Source organism: Schistocerca piceifrons, chromosome 5, assembly GCF_021461385.2.
Source record: "Schistocerca piceifrons isolate TAMUIC-IGC-003096 chromosome 5, iqSchPice1.1, whole genome shotgun sequence".
NCBI classification, from domain to species: domain Eukaryota; kingdom Metazoa; phylum Arthropoda; class Insecta; order Orthoptera; family Acrididae; genus Schistocerca; species Schistocerca piceifrons.
In genome coordinates this window covers 593,824,707-593,845,968 of record NC_060142.1, presented here as the reverse complement: position 1 = coordinate 593,845,968, position 21,262 = coordinate 593,824,707, and the positions used below count along the sequence as shown (strand labels likewise).

Here is a 21,262-nt window from a genome sequence, read left to right as displayed (position 1 = left end):
AAACAGTATGTTACTCATTATGGTACTACATTTTTATACACAGACATTGAAATCTTCAAATTAAAATAGCTTCCTAAACATGGTATATAAATAGAATCAATCAAAATTCTATAACCGGGAAATACAGTACTTTAAGTCAAAATAGGATGATGATCCAGCAAAAGATGATTGGTGGAGACTTTAATAGAATGTGGTACTGTGAGATTGTAACATCAAGCTCTTCTGTAAAATAAATATTCCTCAGCAAAACTAACGACATGATTGGAATCAGCGAAGCATAAATTACTGTTCTGAATAATATGAATTTGAAAAATGTAGCCTGTGCAATAAATTTTAATATTTAGTAGATAATTGTCCAAAGGCAACTGCAAAAACAAAACAAAAAATTGGAATTTGCTCTAGAGCACATTGAGATGCTCCACTTGAGGTGTAACATACAGCTTCAGTGAAGTGGTGTTTTGCACAATATTTAAATTACTGACTAATAATGCTCACCAAACATGCTATTAGTTTTTATTATTTGATTTAGTAAGTTTGGATCCCCCCATGAACCATGGACCTTGCCGTTGGTGGGGAGGCTTGCGTGCCTCAATGATACAGATAGCCGTACTGTAGGTGCAACCACAACGGAGGGGTATCTGTTGAGAGGCCAGACAAACGTGTGGTTCCTGAAGAGGGGCAGCAGCCTTTTCAGTAGTTGCAGGGGCAACAGTCTGAATAATTGACTGATCTGGCCTGGTAACACTAACCAAAATGGCCTTGCTGTTCTGGTACTGCGAACGGCTGAAAGCAAGGGGAAACTACAGCCGTAATTTTTCCCGAGGGCATGCAGCTTTACTGTATGGTTAAATGATGATGGCGTCCTCTTGGGTAAAATATTCCGTAGGTAAAACAGTCCCCCATTCGGATCTCCAGGCGAGGACTACTCAGGAGGACGTCGTTATCAGGAGAAAGAAAACTGGCGTTTTACGGATCGGAGTGTGGAATGTCAGATCCCTTAATCGGGCAGGTAGGTTAGAAAATTTAAAAAGGGAAATGGATAGGTTAAAGTTAGACATAGTGGGAATTAGTGAAGTTCGGTGGCAGGAGGAACAAGACTTTTCGTCAGGTGAATACAGGGTTATAAATACAAAATCAAATAGGGGTAATGCAGGAGTAGGTTTAATAATGAATAAAAAATAGGAGTACGGGTAAGCTACTACAAACAGCATAGTGAACGCATTATTGTGGCCAAGATAGACACGAAGCCCACACCTACTACAGTAGTACACGTTTATATGCCAACTAGCTCTGCAGATGACGAAGAAATTGATGAAATGTATGATGAGATAAAAGAAATTATTATGGTAGTGAAGAGAGACGAAAATTTAATAGTCATGGGTGACTGGAATTCGAGCGTAGGAAAAGGGAGAGAAGGAAACATAGTAGGTGAATATGGATTGGGGCTAAGAAATGAAAGAGGAAGCCGCCTGGTAGAATTTTGCGCAGAGCATAACTTAATCATAGCTAACACTTGGTACAAGAATCATGAAAGAAGGCTGTATACATGGAAGAACCCTGGAGATACTAAAAGGTATCAGATAGAATATATAATGGTAAGACAGATTTAGGAACCAGGTTTTAAATTGTAAGACATTTCCAGGGGCAGATGTGGACTCTGACCACAATCTATTGGTTATGAACTGTAGATTAAAACTGAAGAAACTGCAAAAAGGTGGCAATTTAAGGAGATGGGACCTGGATAAACTGAAAGAACCAGAGATTGTACAGAGTTTCAGGGAGAGCATAAGGGAACAACTGACAGGAATGGGGGAAAGAAATACAGTAGAAGAAGAATGGGTAGCTTTGAGAGATGAAATAGTGAAGGCAGCAGAGGATCAAATAGGTAAAAGGACGAGGGCTAGTAGAAACCCTTGGGTAACAGAAGAAATATTGAATTTAATTGATGAAAGGAGAAAATATAAAATGCAGTAAATGAAGCAGGCAAAGAGGAATACAAACGTCTCAAAACTGAGATCGACAGGAAGTGCAAAATGGCTAAGCAGGGATGGCTAGAGGACAAATGTAAGGGTGTAGAGGCTTATCTCACTAGAGGTAAGAAAGATACTGCCTACAGGAACATTAAAGAGACCTTTGGAGAAAGGAGAACCACTTGCATGAACATCAAGAGCTTTGATGGAAACCCAGTTCTAAGCAAAGAAGGGAAAGCAGAAAGGTGGAAGGAGTATATAGAGGGTCTATACAAGGGTGATGTACTTGAGGACAATATTATGGAAATGGAAGAGGATGTAGATGAAGATGAAATGGGAGGTATGATACTGCGTGAAGAGTTTGACAGAGCACTGAAAGACCTGAGTCTAAACTACGCCCCCGGAGTAGACAACATTCCATTACAACTACTGACAGCCTTGGGAGAGCCAGTCCTGACAAAACTCTACCATCTAGTGTGCAAGATGTATGAGGCAGGCGAAATACCGTCAGACTTCAAGAAGAATATCACAATTCCGATCCCAAAGAAAGCAGATGTGTTGACAGATGTGAAAATTACCGAACTATCAGTTTAATAATTCTGAAGGTGGCAGGGGTAAAATACAGGGAGTGAAAGGCTATTTACAATTTGTACAGAAAGCAGATGGCAGTTATAAGAGTCGAGGGGTATGAAAGGGAAGCAGTGGTTGGGAAGGGAGTGAGACAGGGTTGTAGCCTCTCCCCGATGTTATTCAATCTGTATATTGAGCAAGCAATAAAGGAAACAAAAGAAAAGTTCAGAGTAGGTATTAAAATCCATGGAGAAGAAATAAAAACTTTGAGGTTCGCCGATGACATTGTAATTCTGTCAGAGACAGCAAAGGACTTTGAAGAGCAGTTGAACGGAATGGACAGTGTCTTGAAGGGAGCATATAAGATGAACATCAACGAAAGCAAAACGAGGATAATGGAATGTAGTCAAATTAACTCAGGTGATGCTGAGGGAATTAGATTAGGAAATGAGACACTTAAAGTAGTAAAGGAGTTTTGCTATTTGGGGAGAAAAATAACTGATGATGGTCGAAGTAGAGAGGATATAAAATGTAGACTGGCAATGGCAAGGAAAGCGTTTCTAAGAAGAAAAATTTGTCAACATCGAGTACAGATTTAAATGTCAGGAATCCGTTTCTGAAAGTATTTGTATGGAGTGTAGCCATGTATGGAAGTGAAACTTGGATGATAAATAGTTTAGACAAGAAAAGAATAGAAGCTTTCGAAATGTGGTGCTACAGAAGAATGCAGCATCCAAACTGCATTATTTTCAGACATCAATATTTTTGGGCGCTCACTCTTCAATACTGTTTGAATGATTCTAAAACATGTCTGTACAAAATTTTATCGCAATAAAAGCACTGTAACTCAGCTGTCTTGAGCACGTGAGGAACATGTTCTTTCATACTGTTCAGAGACATTGTGCTGATGTCATCTGAACTTATCAGTAAGTGCCCATGTAGTGCAAACAGTTGTTTGTAGATCATCATATAGCTGTACACAATTCATCATCAAATGGACAAGTACTGGAAGTTTTCTTTTATAGCATACAGGAAGTAAAATTAACTGTTAGTGAAAAGTGCTAATCTTGTGGTTCGCAAGTGCACTATACTTTGCAAGAAAGCAAAAATTCTGACACGAGCTACTCAGCATTATTCACAAAAATTTATTAACTTGCTTTCGAGTGAAAGTGTCAAGACGAGTTTAAGCGCTGTGAAGAGGATGCCCTAAAAACAGAAAAATAAACACACGTTATTTTTACTTCAACAGACAGAGCCATGGCATAAAGGCTACCTGGCAGGAGTAGACCGAACACTTGCAGATCAAGAAGAAAGGGTGATGCTGAGAAAACTGGAAGAAAAGAAAAGGCATGACGAACAAATGTTCTGCATCATCTGCTGCACTTCCACCTTCATCCTCTGAAGAATTCAGACAGGATATTTTCAAGTTTAGATGAAATTTACATTGGTGATGGTGAGGTCTGAGAACATATTTCTGAGAGTATTTCATTGGAAAATGCTGCAAAACAAGGTACCAAAGATTTTATTACTGAAAAATTAGTGGCTGCCTTGGATAGATGCCAGCTAAGTGTAAGAGATTCTGAGTACATTCTTCAGGTAACAGCAGAGTCACAAAGCCAAAGAGCCTTGCATTAATAAATCTTCTCTTCAGACAGAAGAAGAAGAGAAGAAACTTATCTGACACAATAAAATCAGCTTTCAAGAATATATCTCTGCAGTTCCTCTTGTTTCCATTGGAATGGTAAACTTTTGAATCATTGGGACAGTGAACAGCTCATTGGTGTTCCAAAATTACAGAATTGTTTTGGTAAAGTACAAGTGAATGCTGTTTGGAATGGTGGCAGTGAAAACAATGTACAAATTCTCTAAAGTAACATCTGTCTCAAACGCTGGCCATCTTAATGGGACATGTATTTTACTTGAACGAAACATGGACAAGGAGAAGTTATATTTCTCAAGCCATCATTTCATTTATGAAGTTATTTCAAAATGTGGATTTGAATGTAAAGTACATGGTGTAACGAGCAATCCTGACAAAGCAGTTTTTAAGCATTTGAGACAGAAAACTGGGAAAGTATCAATGTCAGCAACTATAACACTGACAAAATTATTGTCTACTTGGTTTTTAATGAGTCAAAATTATGGGGATATTAGGGAATTTAGTCATCATTTGTAATTGTAGTTTGTATTTTTCTCTCTAATTGCTTTTTGATGATAAAGTAGATGTACAAACCACCCAAACAGTAGCAAATTTGGACAAATTGAATCTACAAATGGAAAACAGAGATTTGAAAACTGGATGATCCCTTACATGGTCAGATCATTATTATTATCTTCTTTCCTTTCTCAGACATTATTATTATTATTATTATTATTATTATTATTATTATTATTATAACCATTCATTATTGGTTTTAATTTGTTAATTTACATCTCCTAATTCACGCTCATCTTTATTTCAGAGAAAACATTAGCTGACTTCGTGTCAAGCAAAAGTAGAGATCTGTTCTCTAAATATTGTGGACATCAGTTTTATTCATGAATGCTCTTGTTGAAATGTGTGTTAAATTAATGCAAGATTTTCATGGACTACTGACCACAGATGAGGAGTAAAGGGCATTTTGGTCAAGAACGTCTCAGACAATGCCCGGATTGCAAGAAACACTGAAAAACATATTCTCTAGAAAGTTAAAACTGTCATCTTCTGAAATGCATATGGTTGCATTCCGGTTTATTTTCTTTAAAGTGCACACACCATAATTCTGTCTGCTGCATCCAGGCACTTTTGATGCTATGTCATGATTTGCAAGATAAAAGACCTGGAAAGATCCAACTGCAGTGTGACTCTATGCTGTTCATATTACTACGAAATAAATGACGGTGGTTTTGTGGGAAAGTCTACACACAGTCCCAACTTGCATTCTCCTCCTACTCCATCTTCTCGCTGCTGTGACAGAACAACTACGAGGCCAATGATGAGCAATGCGGGAAAACATGCAAAATGCATTACATCAGTGGTTACAGGCAGCCAGGTAACTCTACTGTGATGGAATTTTCAGACTTACAAAACAGTGGGATAAATGTGTGCAAAGAAATAGAGACTGTACTGAAAAGAAGAGTGTAAGTCTGTAAATTAACATTATGTACACAGTTTGGGGGAAAAAAGGATATGAATATTCACAGCAATGCATTGTACCATATCACTCATGTTAAATGCTGCTTTTCTATTTGAAAAAATGAAAGATGTGAGCCACATTTACTTATTTTTTCAGTCAATGAGAATTTTTCCTTAAGTTAGTTATTAGTTTCATGTTTGGTGGATCATTTTCATGATAAATTGAAATGATGTGAAACTGGTCATTTTATATTCACATCACAAATTATTTTGTAAAAATGGCTACATGTTGATGATTTACACATAGTTTATCTTCTTTCTTTAAAAAAGTAATAGTAGTAGTAATAATAATAATAATAATAATAATAATAATAATAATAATAATACAGATGTGAATTAGTAATTCCTACCCTTCACCTTTTACACATTACAATAGCAGAATTCTTCAACGAAATAAAAGTAGTTTTCAAGGAGAAACTTTTTCAGTCGGTTTTCAAATTTTACTTTGCTATCTGTCAGACATTTTTTATCACTGGGTAAATAATCAAAAATTTTAACTGCAGCACTGTGTACCCCTTCTTGTACTAAAGTGTGGTGTAATGAATGCCATTTAGTCTTCTGGTATTATAATTGTGTGTTTCATCGTTCTTTTTGAGCTGCACTGGATTATTTCAACAAAATTATTGAAGAAATAAACATGGTGTGAAGCCACAGTCAAAAGCCTAACACCTTAAACAGATGTCTACTAGATGATTGTGGATGATCATTACATAATATTCTAACGACACATTTTTGAGCAAAGACGACTTGATTTTTCAAAAATAATTTATCCCAAAACATTATATATACTAAGGTTATCCATTACAGGGACTTTTAAGATCCCATGACTGTTCATTCAATATACATACCGAAAACTGCAACCAGTCACTTTTTTTAAATATTTCTTCATTCCATAAAACAGTTTTTGGACCTTTTTAGGCTCACCTTCAGATGATCCACAGGAGGTTACATGAGTATTTCATAGTGTAATGCTAAGTGCTGGCTTTGTGACAAGAAGCTAGAACATGCTTTAATGTATTGCCATGAGTATTTTTTACATGGCAATTCGGGTCCAAACATGAATTCTGTATTTACTGTGACAGTATGGGCGAATTTGTTATTAGTAACCATCTATCAGCTTATACTATGACAATTGGTAAAACACACACACACACACACACACACACACACACACACACACAGAGAGAGAGAGAGAGAGAGAGAGAGAGAGAGAGAGAGACTGTTTTCCGACAGACATCATTATTTATTTTGTATATAATACACCCACAATGGAATCTGATAGATCAGATGGATACTAATAACAAAACTGCCCAGTCTGTTGCAGTAAGTACAGAATTAATTTTAGATCTAAGTCACCATATAAACGATGCACATGGCAGTACATGAAAGCCTGTTCCATCTTCTTGTCACAGAGCCACCATCCAGCATTATGCCATGAAACAGTCATGCAACATCCAGTGCACCATATAAAGATAAACCTGAAAAAGACTCAAAAATCACTTTATGGAATAAATAAATATTTCAAAAAGTGACTGATTGCAATTTTCGGTATCTACATTATTCCACATGATACTGTTGAATGAAAATATGCAAAATATGTGACCTTACTGATCCACAGCTTCCACCCATTTAGAAGTGTCATGGTCCAGGATTGCAAACTTCGAAGTTCTATGTAGTCGCTCAACATCGCTGTTGCATTGAGGATGATACCGCATTGTACATTGAAGTTTCATTCTACATACTTTGCCTAAATTATTAAACAACTGCAATTTAACTGTGTTCCTTGGTCATGATTGCCCATGATGTAACACCAAACCTTACAAGACTGAGCTGCAGGAAGCCTTAGCTACTTTTTTAGAGGTGATATTTTCGACTGGTATGACTTCCATCCAGTATCTGAACAATCAGTACAAGTCAAGCAGTACATCATGCCCTAAGGAGGTGACAAAGGTCTAATGAGGTCAATGTGTACAACAATGAAGCATTCATCAGGTTCCACAAATTTTTCAAATTGTAATTGTGTGTGGCAAGTAATCTTGGTTTTCTAGCAGTTAAAACATGATTTGGTCTATTAATCTTGGTTTTCTAGCAGTTAACACATGATTTGGTCTATTGGCACACATCAGTTCTTATGTTTGATCAAATAACTCTACTAGATAGCAGTTTCAGTGTAGTCCTCAGGCCAAGATGAGCTAAACAATGAAAATGAAGAAATATTTGACAACCAAAAGCTTGTGGAATGTAAGGTCTGATATTTGCGATTGTCACACCACAGTGTTTTCCCTGAAAAAAGTCGATACAACTTAGGTGCATTTCGCAAGCCAGAACTCATTACATTAAATTCATACAGTCCAAATGGTGTGATTATAACTGTCTTGTGCTTGTCTTCTTCAGCAATGTGTATTTGATAATAGGCTTCAAACAGATCAGTTTTTGAAAATATGTCTTTGCCTTGCAGAATATGGTAGAAATCTTTTATGTGGGGTACAGGAACTGTTCTTTCACTGAACTGTCTGTAACCCTCACATAGACATACTGAGCCATCTTCCTTGGGTTCCACATTTAAACTGTAGTTTGTTGGAATTAAGTTATAGTCTGAACTGAATCTACTTTCAAATGGGAAAAAAACTCAAAAAAAATATACATTATTGCAGGAAAGTTAGTACTCTAGATACGGCCAATCGCGTACTTACGAGTTTCATGTAGCGATGTTGTCAACACTCACCATGAGGTATGAGGGGTTCTACGCCGCTAATAGGAGAGCAGTGGGCCGAGGGTACATTTGGGAATATATAATATTGTGCCCTGCCCGAGACGTAATAACATACTATTTTCTTTTTCCATCGGAATATTAAGGTTTAAAGATATAATTTAGCCACTGAGTCAATGAAATGCACTATAAGTCAGTGAGTATGTACGCCCAGAGTAATGAGAGCAGTGTATCATTATCATTTTGTTCTATATAAGAATGTGTGCTCGTCTATTCTCTCTTTTCTTTAATTGTGCGCCTTTCCGACAGCATCTTACTCTATCAGACTCCTATTTTCTTCCATTTTGTTCGAATGAACTAAACTTGTATTCCTGCTGGGAATTCATTTAATCATTCTATCATTATCGCTAATTGTGAGTACTAATACGATCTTCTTGTGAATGCTTTATTCTTTCACTCCAGAGTTGAGATAAGATTATTGCAATTTCCAAGTATTTTGCCGAAATATGGCACAATTCTTTGTTATGTTCAAAACTGTGAGAATTATTCACAAAATGTTAGATTTCTGTACAAATTATTTACTTCGTTCAATAATAATTGTTTAATTTAACATTTCTGCTTTCATTTCATAATAGCACTCCCAAATTTCCAATTTATAAATGTTATAGATATTTCTTTACTACATTTTTTCCCTTGCGGTGCCAATACAATACTCACGAGATTAAATCAAATTATCCTGAATGTCTTGCAAGGTGAGAAGACAGAAATTTCCCTGAGATTACAGAAAGCACAAATTAACCATTTTTCGGCACACTGCTTGCCTACTGATCTTAACTTCAAGTAAAAAAAGGTAAAAGGAGTAAAATAAATGAAGAAGTGAAGTGATAATATTGTGCGTTCGATAGTATTGTGTGCATTTTCTGATAAAAATAATTTTTATAATAAAGTCAAAAAAAGTGGTGTGTGAGTGAAATATCTAATTCATTTACTTTTAATTAAGGATAAGAAGTGATACCTCTAATTATTCCATGTAATAATAGTTGTGTGTTAATATATAAGTATTAATTATATATAAAAACAAAGATGAGGTGACTTACCGAACGAAAGCGCTGGCAGGTCGATAGACACACAAACAAACACAAACATACACACAAAATTCAAGCTTTCGCAACAAACTGTCCTGACCCCACCGACACCCTGCACCCCTACCTTCTACCTTCTTCCTAAAATCCACAAACCCAATCATCCCGGCCGCCCCATTGTAGCTGGTTACCAAGCCCCCACAGAACGTATCTCTGCCTACGTAGATCAACACCTTCAACCCATTACATGCAGTCTCCCATCCTTCATCAAAGACACCAACCACTTCCTTGAACGCCTGGAATCCTTACCCAATCTGTTACCCCCGGAAACCATCCTTGTAACCATTGATGCCACGTCCTTATACACAAATATTCCGCACGTCCAGGGCCTCGCTGCGATGGAGCATTTCCTTTCACGCCGATCACCTGCCACCCTACCTAAAACCTCTTTCCTCATTACCTTAGCCAGCTTCATCCTGACCCACAACTTCTTCACTTTTGAAGGCCAGACATACCAACAATTAAAGGGAACAGCCATGGGTACCAGGATGGCCCCCTCGTACGCCAACCTATTCATGGGTCGCTTAGAGGAAGCCTTCTTGGTTACCCAAGTCTGCCTACCCAAAGTTTGGTACAGATTTATTGATGACATCTTCATGATCTGGACTCACAGTGAAGAAGAACTCCAGAATTTCCTCTCCAACCTCAACTCCTTTGGTTCCATCAGATTCACCTGGTCCTACTCCAAATCCCATGCCACTTTCCTTGACGTTGACCTCCACCTGTCCAATGGCCAACTTCACACGTCCGTCCACATCAAACCCACCAACAAGCTACAGTACCTCCATTATGACAGCTGCCACCCATTCCACATCAAACGGTCCCTTCCCTACAGCCTAGGTCTTCGTGGCAAACGAATCTGCTCCAGTCCGGAATCCCTGAATCATTACACCAACAACCTGAAAACAGCTTTCGCATCCCGCAACTACCCTCCTGACCTGGTACAGAAGCTAATAACCAGAGCCACTTCCTCGTCCCCTCAAACCCAGAATCCCCCACAGAAGAACCACAAAAGTGCCCCACTTGTGACAGGATACTTTCCGGGACTGGACCAGACTCTGAATGTGGCTCTCCAGCAGGGATACGACTTCCTCAAATCCTGCCCTGAAATGAGGTCCATCCTTCATGAAATCCTCCCCACTCCGCCAAGAGTGTCTTTCCGCCGTCCACCTAACCTTCGTAACCTGTTAGTTCATCCCTATGAAATCCCCAAACCACCTTCCTACCCTCTGGCTCCTATCCTTGTAACTGCCCCCGATGCAAAACCTGTCCCATGCACCCTCCCACCACCACCTACTCCAGTCCTGTAACCCGGAAGGTGTACACGATCAAAGGCAGAGCCACGTGTGAAAGCACCCACGTGATTTACCAACTGACCTGCCTACACTGTGATGCATTCTATGTGGGAATGACCAGCAACAAACTGTCCATTCGCATGAATGGACACAGGCAGACAGTGTTTGTTGGTAATGAGGATCACCCTGTGGCTAAACATGCCTTGGTGCACAGCCAGCACATCTTGGCACAGTGTTATACCGTCCGGGTTATCTGGATACTTCCCACCAACACCAACCTATCCGAACTCCGGAGATGGGAACTTGCCCTTCAGTATATCCTCTCTTCTCATCATCCGCCAGGCCTCAATCTCCGCTAATTTCAAGTTGCCGTCACTCATACCTCACCTGTCTTTCAACAACTTCTTTGCCTCTACACTTCTGCCTCGACTGACATCTCTGCCCAAACTCTTTGTCTTTAAATATGTCTGCTTGTGTCTGTATGTGTGGATGGATATGTGCGTGTGTGCGAGTGTATGCCTGTCCTTTTTTCCCCCTAGGGTGGGTCTTTCCGCTCCCGGGATTGGGGTGACTCCTTGCCCTCTCCCTTGAAGCCCACTTCCTTTCGTCTTCCCCTCTCCTTCCCTCTTTCCTGGTGGGGCGGCAGTTTGTTGCGAAGGCTTGGGTTTTGTGTGTATGTCGACCTGCCAGCGCTTTCGTTCGGTGAGTCGCCTCATCTTTGTTTTTTTTATATATATATATATATATATATATATATATATATATATATATATATATATAAAAAGAAAGATGATGAAACTTACCAAACAAAAGCGCTGGCAGGTCGATAGACACACAAACAAACACAAACATACGCACAAAATTATAGCTTTCACAACCAATGGTTGCCTCGTCAGGAAAGAGGGAAGGAGAAGGAAAGACAAAAGGATATGGGTTTTAAGGGTAAGGAGTCATTCCAATCCCGGGAGCGGAAAGACTTACCTTAGGGGGAAAAAAGGACAGGTTCCGGGATTGGAATGACTCCTTACCCTCTCCCTAAAACCCATATCCTTTTGTCTTTCCTTCTCCTTCCCTCTTTCCTGACGAGGCAACTATTGGTTGCGAAAGCTAGAATTTTGTGTGTATGTTTGTGTTTGTTTGTGTGTCTATCGACCTGCCAGCGCTTTTGTTTGGTAAGTTTCATCATCTTTCTTTTTAGATATATTTTTCCCACGTGGAATGTTTCCCTCTATTATATATATATATATATATATATATATATATATATATAAATACTCTCCTTTACAAATGTCTGCTTGTGTCTGTGTATGTGTGGATGGATATGTGTGTGTGTGCGAGTGTATACCTGTCCTTTTTTCCCCCTAAGGTAAGTCTTTCCGCTCCCGGGATTGGAATGACTCCTTACCCTCTCCCTTAAAACCCATATCCTTTTGTCTTTCCTTCTCCTTCCCTCTTTCCTGACGAGGCAACCATAGGTTGCGAAAGCTAGAATTTTGTGTGTATGTTTGTGTTTGTTTGTGTGTCTATCGACCTGCCAGCGCTTTTGTTTGGTAAGTTTCATCATCTTTCTTTTTAGATATATTTTTCCCACGTGGAATGTTTCCCTCTATTATATATATATATATATATATATATATATATATAAATACTCTCCTTTACAAATGTCTGCTTGTGTCTGTGTATGTGTGGATGGATATGTGTGTGTGTGCGAGTGTATACCTGTCCTTTTTTCCCCCTAAGGTAAGTCTTTCCGCTCCCGGGATTGGAATGACTCCTTACCCTCTCCCTAAAACCCATATCCTTTTGTCTTTCCTTCTCCTTCCCTCTTTCCTGACGAGGCAACTATTGGTTGCGAAAGCTAGAATTTTGTGTGTATGTTTGTGTTTGTTTGTGTGTCTATCGACCTGCCAGCGCTTTTGTTTGGTAAGTTTCATCATCTTTCTTTTTAGATATATTTTTCCCACGTGGAATGTTTCCCTCTATTATATATATATATATATATATATATATATATATATAAATACTCTCCTTTACAAATGTCTGCTTGTGTCTGTGTATGTGTGGATGGATATGTGTGTGTGTGCGAGTGTATACCTGTCCTTTTTTCCCCCTAAGGTAAGTCTTTCCGCTCCCGGGATTGGAATGACTCCTTACCCTCTCCCTTAAAACCCATATCCTTTTGTCTTTCCTTCTCCTTCCCTCTTTCCTGACGAGGCAACCATAGGTTGCGAAAGCTAGAATTTTGTGTGTATGTTTGTGTTTGTTTGTGTGTCTATCGACCTGCCAGCGCTTTTGTTTGGTAAGTTTCATCATCTTTCTTTTTAGATATATTTTTCCCACGTGGAATGTTTCCCTCTATTATATATATATATATATATATATATATATATATATATATATATATATATATATATATATAAAATATGGTTATAATAAAGGGAAACATTCCACGTAGGAAAAATATATCTAAGAACAGGGATGATGTGGCTTCCCGGGTGGGGGTGCTGGCGGGTCGACGGACACACAAACATACACACGGGCTTCGGGCTTTCGCGGCAAACTGTTGCCTCGTCGGGGGGGAGGGAGGGAGAGGGAGGGACGAGGGGATGTGGGTTTTGGGGGGGGGGGGGGGGTCTTTCCGGTCCCGGGAGCGGGGGGACTTGCCTTGGGGGGGAAAAAAGGAAAAAGGGACGGGTATACACTCGCGCTTGTGTCTGTATATGTGTGGATGCATATGTGTGTGTGTGTGTGTGTGTGTGCGCGAGTGTATACCCGTCCTTTTTTCCTTTTTTTCCCCCCTAAGGTAAGTCTTTCCGCTCCCGGGATTGGAATGACTCCTTACCCTCTCCCTTAAAACCCACATCCTTTCGTCTTTCCCTCTCCTTCCCTCTTTCCTGATGAGGCAACAGTTTGTTGCGAAAGCTTGAATTTTGTGTGTATGTTTGTGTTTGTTTGTGTGTCTATCGACCTGCCAGCGCTTTCGTTCGGTAAGTCACCTCATCTTTGTTTTTATATATAATTTTTCCCACGTGGAATGTTTCCTTCTATTATAATGATATATAAGTATTAAAAGTGACTAGTCTCATGTGTATATTTAAATAATAGTAGAACAGAAAATTTAATTGGGATACATTAAGTTTGAAGAAATTTTGCTTAACAGTCAAACTATTGCCAATATATGAATATACTATAAGCTTAGGTTACATCCATCGTAATTTACGCTAGCCGAAGCATAAATTTTCACAATTCCATAATAATATTCACCCATATTTATAAAATATACCATAGTCAAAAAGATTCAGTATAAATAACAGTAATGCCAGTTTAGAAGCAAAATCCACTAGGTATGTGTGTGTGTGTGTGTGTGTGGGGGGGGGGGGGGGGGGGGTCACAGCTATGTTCTCATGTCACACTAACCAACACCTCAATGATTATTAATAGTGATACCACAGATGACAGGCATAGCACATAAAAAAAATGTAGTGAAGATGGAAATTAATGTAAAACATTTCTTTTAGTTTATTTTATGTCTCCTTTATCCAAATGAGACAAACAATAAAGGGCATAAGTTTAGAGTACTTATAACATTAACTTTTCAGGCAAATACTTTATATCAATAAAACAGTTTGTAATTTTGGCTAGTAAGAACACGTTAAAAATAATTTTTCTCGTGGAGGCTCTTAAAATAAAGGGACACTAAAAATAATCTTTTATCAAGGAGGCTCTTAAAATAAAGGGGGGAGGGGGGGTCTCACATTCATGAACATTTAACACTCGGGTAAAAATGGCAGCTACCCACCTTCCTTCTGTAAGACAGATGCATTATTGCTACCCATCCACCTTCTGAAAAGCAGATGTAGAGCTAATGGTATTCAGCTACACTTTATCTCAAATAAGTTGTTTAAAATTTTCTGAAAGAATAAAATAGTGCAGCTATCTGATCGAAGTCTTTAGAGCTTGTTGCCCCCACATATAAAAAGTGCAACCCAGTGTATCAATAAATTTTATATACAGTTAATAATCCTGCCCCAGCTTTGCACAGAAAGCACTAAGTATCTACAGCTGGATAACTTCTCTGGTGTAGTAGTAATTTTGTTTATGGGTCACTGCGTAAAGTTATGATTAAAATTCAGAGAACAACATTAGATAACTGAATATCATTACTATCACCACCCTAGATGGCAGTGATGTTATTTTCATAGAGGCAGGGGACTTGAATCCATCATAGTTAAGTCAATTCACATGAAGTATTTATAAATTACATACACAATCCTTCCTTGTGAATAATTCTACCCACCAAGGAACCCATTTTGAAATCACTAAACTAGTTTCTGAAACTAGCCAAAACATATAGACAGAAACCACAGCAGTGAACTTTAATTTATATATGTATAAGTTGCACAAATTTATCAGTCTTGATTCAACAAACGTTACACACAAACCCTCACATCTTCACACTTCTATTCCAGTTTATTAGCAAGATTAGTATTCTCTCAGTTTTAGATAATAATTTAGATTTTATTTTGTAATCTCCTTGTGTCAACACTAACTGAAACAAACATGTGGATCACATGAACTGTAAATATACTGTTGTGAAACAGAAACAACATTGTGTACAAACAAGGGGAAAAAATAAGGGTGTGAGAGATTTCAGAAGATGCATCTATGTAAATGGGAACATCAACAGACAAGCCCCTTGTGCCCTTGCTGCTGAAAATATCTACATCAATATTCTGCAAACCACTGTGCAGTGCATGTCAGCAGTCACTTCCCTCTGCACCAGTTATTTGGCGTCTTCCTGTTCCATTCACGTATGGTGTGTGGTAAGAATGACTGTTTAAATGTCTCCATGTACACTGTAATTCATCTAATCTAGTCCTCACAATCCCTGCAAGAGCAATAAATATGGGGTTGTAATACATTCCAAGATTCACCATTTAAAGCCGTTCTTGAAATTTTGTAAGTTAGCTTTTTCAGCATAGTTTACATACATCTTCAAGTGACTGCCAATTCAATTTCTTCAGCATTTCCACGACACTCTCCCACAGGTCAAACATATCTGTGACCATTCATGCTTTCCCTGTATACATTCAACATGGCCCGTTAGTCCTATCTGGTATGGCTCTCACACATTTAAGCAATATTCTATGATTGGTTGCGCATGTATACTAACTGCATTTCACTAGTATTCTATAATGAACCAAAGTCTACCACCAACTTTTCAGGCAACTGAGATTATGTGATTGTTCCATTTCGTATTCCTACAAGGAGTTACACCCAGGCATTTGTATGATTGACCAATTCAAACTGTAACCCACTGTACTGTAGTCATATGATACCATTGTTTTCTTTTTTCCCCAACTGTGGCCCATTATACTGTAGTCATATGATACTTTTCTTTTTTTCTTCAAGTGCACCATTTTGCATTTCTAAACATTTAAAACAAGTTGCCAATAACATAGCCCTTTATTGCAGACTTCAAGTTTCCTTTTGTGTTATGGCTTCACTTTCAACTTTATCATATTATGTCTTAATGTAATAAAATCAATGAAGCATTATGAATGAACAAAAAGAAGATATAACATACTGGAATGCTGCCTTCCTTTTCATTTCCTCTATACACCGCTGGAGATCCAATTAACTGTGAAACAGCTGGTGGATGTAAGTCTTGCATAGCATCATTGCTAAATGCTAGTGTTTCTAGAGTCTAAAACAAAACCACAGAATATTATAAACAAACAATGCTGAAAACACACAACATTTAAATTATTAAAATTTTATTTTGTAATCCTTTCCTTTGAAAGGATAATTAAATATTTCTGACAAATAATTAAACAGCTTCCTGTCTCACACAAAAACATAAGCATCAAACTATCAATTCATTAAAGTCTGTTACCTAGAGAATGAAGAGAAAATAAAGAGATACTAAGGTTTACCATTTCATTTATTTGATAACCAATACTATAAGTGTCCTGGCTGGGGTGACGACCTAGCTGAATGCAGACACATAACGTCAGAAAATGAAAAACGGGTACGTGACTAACTGAAGACCCTACTGCATGAAGAAGTCTTGAGGCTGTCATTCAGCAGTGAGGATCAAATGGCTGTTGTTACTGATAATGATTATACATATTTTTGATGTAATAAGCTTTTATTAGTTTTGTCTGAATCAATAACTGGAATACTACACATTACAACATTCTTCACTTTGAACAATTTACCAGCAATGGCCATTTATCCAAATTCAGAAGGTTTGTAAGTAGTGCGCTTTTCCATTTTCCAAGTTATGTATAGGCACCTAAAACCAGCATAGCTGTACATGTTTTGAAGAGTAAACAAATGAAAACAAAAACTTCTGTGCACTAATTTGTTACTGCACATGAGATGCGAGTTCGTCGGAATCATTAGTTCTCCCCACAAATGGAATGATAAAGTTGGGACCCTGCACAATGAAAAGAGACAAAGGGAGCATTATGTCCAGGACATTCTGAAATGCAAAGGTCTGACAAATACTACTCAAGTACTCTGCACCAACTGGATGGAAAAAAAAAAAAAAAAAAAAAAAAAAAAAAAAAAAAAAAAAACCCCAAGCGGAGCACATGCCCTTATTAGAATAATTGCTAATTTATGTAAATGTTAATCCTATAGGGACTATTTCACTAAGAATAATTTATTAACTATGCACTCTGTGTAGGTTTTTAAGACGATTACATTTGTAAAGGAGAATGCAGAAGATCGCATAATTAATAGACACATTCATCATTACATCATCATATGCTACTGAGTAATAGACCTGGAATATAAGTGCCTTACCCCTCCTTTCCTTCTCATCCCCGAGGTGTGTAGGTAATAAAGTGATACAAAAGTTGCAAAGTGAATTTTCTGCTTTTCAATGTTTCTATTGGTAACACCTGCTGAAGCTAACTACCAGCTAGCCATACAGTCATCTTTGAATAATAATTTTCTTAACTGACTTTTTCTTTACATATAATTCAATGTCAGGTTGGAAAGTTTAAAAAAAGTGCAATAGTAACGTTTTTAAAAAAGATGCGAAGTTCACACAGCCTTATACCAGTGCAAAGAAATACTTTCTCTCATCTAAGATGGTTCAAATGGCCCTGAGCACTATGCTTAAACCTAACTAACCTAAGGACATCACACAACACCCAGTCATCACGAGGCAGAGAAAATCTCTGACCCCGCCGGGAATCGAACCCGGGAACCCGGGCGTGGGAAGCGTCTCATCTAAGAGAACAGATCTTTATACATGCTTCATCTATTTACCTGTAATTGTCAAAAACATCTAACAGTATCACAGGAAATAGCATTTAAGTGCAGTAGGTTACATGGCCTCTTTCACTTTAAGACTAATGTATTATAATTACTTAAGACAGAATAAAGTAAACTGGATGATGCAATGTGTGTATACCTTACTGAAGCTAAGCAGCATTGCCTGTATCAGAGCATTGAGTTCCCTCTGAGCAGTGGTATTCTCCAGAAGCGGTGTCTCGCGCTGCTCACTTGCAAGAACAGATTCTTTTACTAGCTGTACAACTTCTTGCACTTTTGTTTCAAACTGCATTGGCTGCAAAACAAAATATAGGAGCAAATTAATAATAATGAAATATTACTGCAAAGCCACCAAATTAATAAAAATGTACTGCTGTGTATCAGAATTAATAAAGCATATTCTGTTACTGTCTACGACAAGGTACTTTGAGTGTGTGTGTGTGTGTGTGTGTGTGTGTGTGTGTGGACAGGCGGGTACGCATGCGTTTCCTTCCCTACACCATTCTCTTCATCTCAGAGCTCAGTGTAGAGCTTATAAACTATATCCTCATTTATTTGTGGTATATATTCCAATCACAGCCTTCTAAGACTGCATCAACTAGTATTATACAATCCTCTCCCTCCTCCTACCTAGTGGTAACCACGTATTGGTTTGCTCACTGATTCTCCAGAGAACCATCTCATTTATTACATAAATCCCCCTAATTTTCAGAACCCTGTAATGCCACATCTAAATTGCTTTGGTTCTTTTTCCCAATCCCTCCATCCTGATGCACTACAAATTTTTTTCTCAAATTAAGGCCCAGGTTTGATATTAGCAAACTTAATTGGTGAGAAATGTTCTCTTTAGCTATGCTAGTCTTCTTCTTAAAATGTGCTCTTTGCTTTCTTCATCATGCATTATTTTTCTTTAAAGATAACTGCCGAGTCTGCAGTAATAGAAACAAAACACAAACAATATTCCTCTATCTGTTTTTATTGCGAAAAATCAACATACAAGAACATTGCAGAAGTTGACAAAAGTTGTCAAAACAATTTAAATAAGAAACAAAGTATGGATCCCACTACAGATTTGATAACAGAAGAATAACAAAATAAAATGTTTCCCCACAAGTCTATTGATCAAGGAAGTCCACCAAAGAAAAGATGGAAACAAAACTACTAGAGAGTGGTCAGCACAACGTTACCACTAAACTATTCAGGAGGCCAGACGCTCATGAGTCACAGTCCAAAACTAACACTCCTGAAGATCTGGGACTACAAGTAGACGAGGCGCGTAGATGTAATGTCCTCGATGGCATATCCGTATAAGTTGAGGTGGCATGTGGAACTGCCTTTTGGCCAGCAGTATGCCGTCTTATGAGGCCAGTTGGCAGATGGATTTTTTGGGACTATTTTCAATCATGTGAGTGGTGTAGGAAAATAGTCCGCTTGTTGATTGCGACCTCTGGTGGTGCTGACAATCAGCAGCGCTCAGGTAGCTTGCTCTGGTGGTCATTGGCTGAGACACGAGACTGTGTTTTTGTCTCAGGCAGGGGGCGCAGTCATACTGTAACCATCTGCTTTGGTTTCACTTGCTGAGATGGCATCCTGCATCTCTGTTCTATCATGCAAGATGCCAAAGTTGCAGGCAGATGGGACAGACACGGGAAATAACCAAGTTCCTTCACTTCATCTCCTAAGCGGTCTCCAATGTTGATGTAAATTTGTAGGTAATTGATTTCTGTCATTCCTCATTACTTCCATCTTGCTTTTGTTTACTCTTCCATATCCTGTGATTGGTTAACTGTTTATTACATTCACCCAGTCATCTAATTCTTCCTCACTTTCACAGAGTGTAGGAAAGACATCACCAAATCTTAGCACTGATATCCTTTCACTTTGAATTTTATTTGCGTATCCTGTCATGATTAGGACTATCAGGCATTTTTTTACATGTAAACAGGCATTCTACACATTTTACATTACATTTATTATGAAACACACGTTACAAGAGATCTTAGATCCAATATGGAATCCAATACTCATACATAACTATGAAATAAAACTGGCAATACGTGTTAATTTTTCAGATAAAACTTGTAACGGTTTGCCTACTTTATTTCTTCGTTTGTTTTCCTCAGTGTCAATGTACTGGCTGAAAAAAATAGGGGGTGGACGTGCGGTACTGTCTACTGTAAATGATGTAGCCGACAGATGCACAGTTGCATTTCACAGTCTTTTATTTTCACTTTTCACAACCCCCCCAATAATACACAGCTATATATGGGCAGTACACTATTGTTCTAACTCCCCATAATCCTTATTAATAGTTATACTGCTACATTAGTTTACTGTTGAACACCCTATGAGCAGTAAAAGCCTAACCACAAAGTTCACAGTTCTTGAAGAATAGAAAGGTATGTACGGAACAGACACTGTTGTTGCTTTAACACACGGTCTAATGGTGTAACGCTGATTTCACTGTTAAGTTGATACATTGTTGTCGCTCTAACCAACACAGGTTCCTCATCTGGAACTCGGCGGTGGACTGACAGTCTTGTGACCAAAAATCAGGCCCTTGTATATCTTCACAATAATAGGGGCAAAAACTACAGTTTGTTCAAAATTTGATTTACAGAAATTACAATTAAAACCTAACTCTTTAAATTAAGTGAATACATCGAAAAACTCCGTCTTTTTAACAATTTCTTCTACTACAAGGTTTAAGCCGAATCATTTGTTTAAATCATGAAATTAACATATATAGTTACGCAAAGAATACTTTTGACAAAACTGTTAATTACTTTGGAATTAATTAAGGGCTGGCTTTGCTAACATGTTTTCAAATAGAGCCAAATAGATCCTTTAAGAATACTATTAGTTGTTCCTCCAAATGTTTGTAATTACTATAGAATTTATACCAGGTATGAAATGAGCATTAAGATACAAATGTGTCGATAGGGAACATTTGTTGTGAACGAGCCTTAATTTTTTTTGTTTGGTTGGTTGGTATGACAGCTGTCAAAATATTTAGTATACATCAAATCATAGAACAAACAACATCATATGTTTTCATCGTGTTAACAATGTCGAATTTTGTACCAGAAAGTGATGATTTGCGGAAAGCA

At 38.0% G+C, this 21,262-nt stretch overlaps 1 protein-coding gene across 1 annotated transcript in view; it reads right to left on the bottom strand.

Annotated features, from left to right (window-relative positions):
* Positions 1–21,262, bottom strand: part of LOC124798415 (exocyst complex component 2) — a 129,486-nt gene that overhangs the window by 27,103 nt on the left and 81,121 nt on the right. Inside the window, exons 13-14 of the mRNA XM_047261812.1 lie at positions 18,292–18,447; positions 16,450–16,569 (exon numbers count right to left, since the gene is read on the bottom strand). Coding sequence (XP_047117768.1) covers positions 16,450–16,569; positions 18,292–18,447 — 276 coding nt within the window. The remainder of the gene's footprint in view (positions 1–16,449; positions 16,570–18,291; positions 18,448–21,262) is intronic.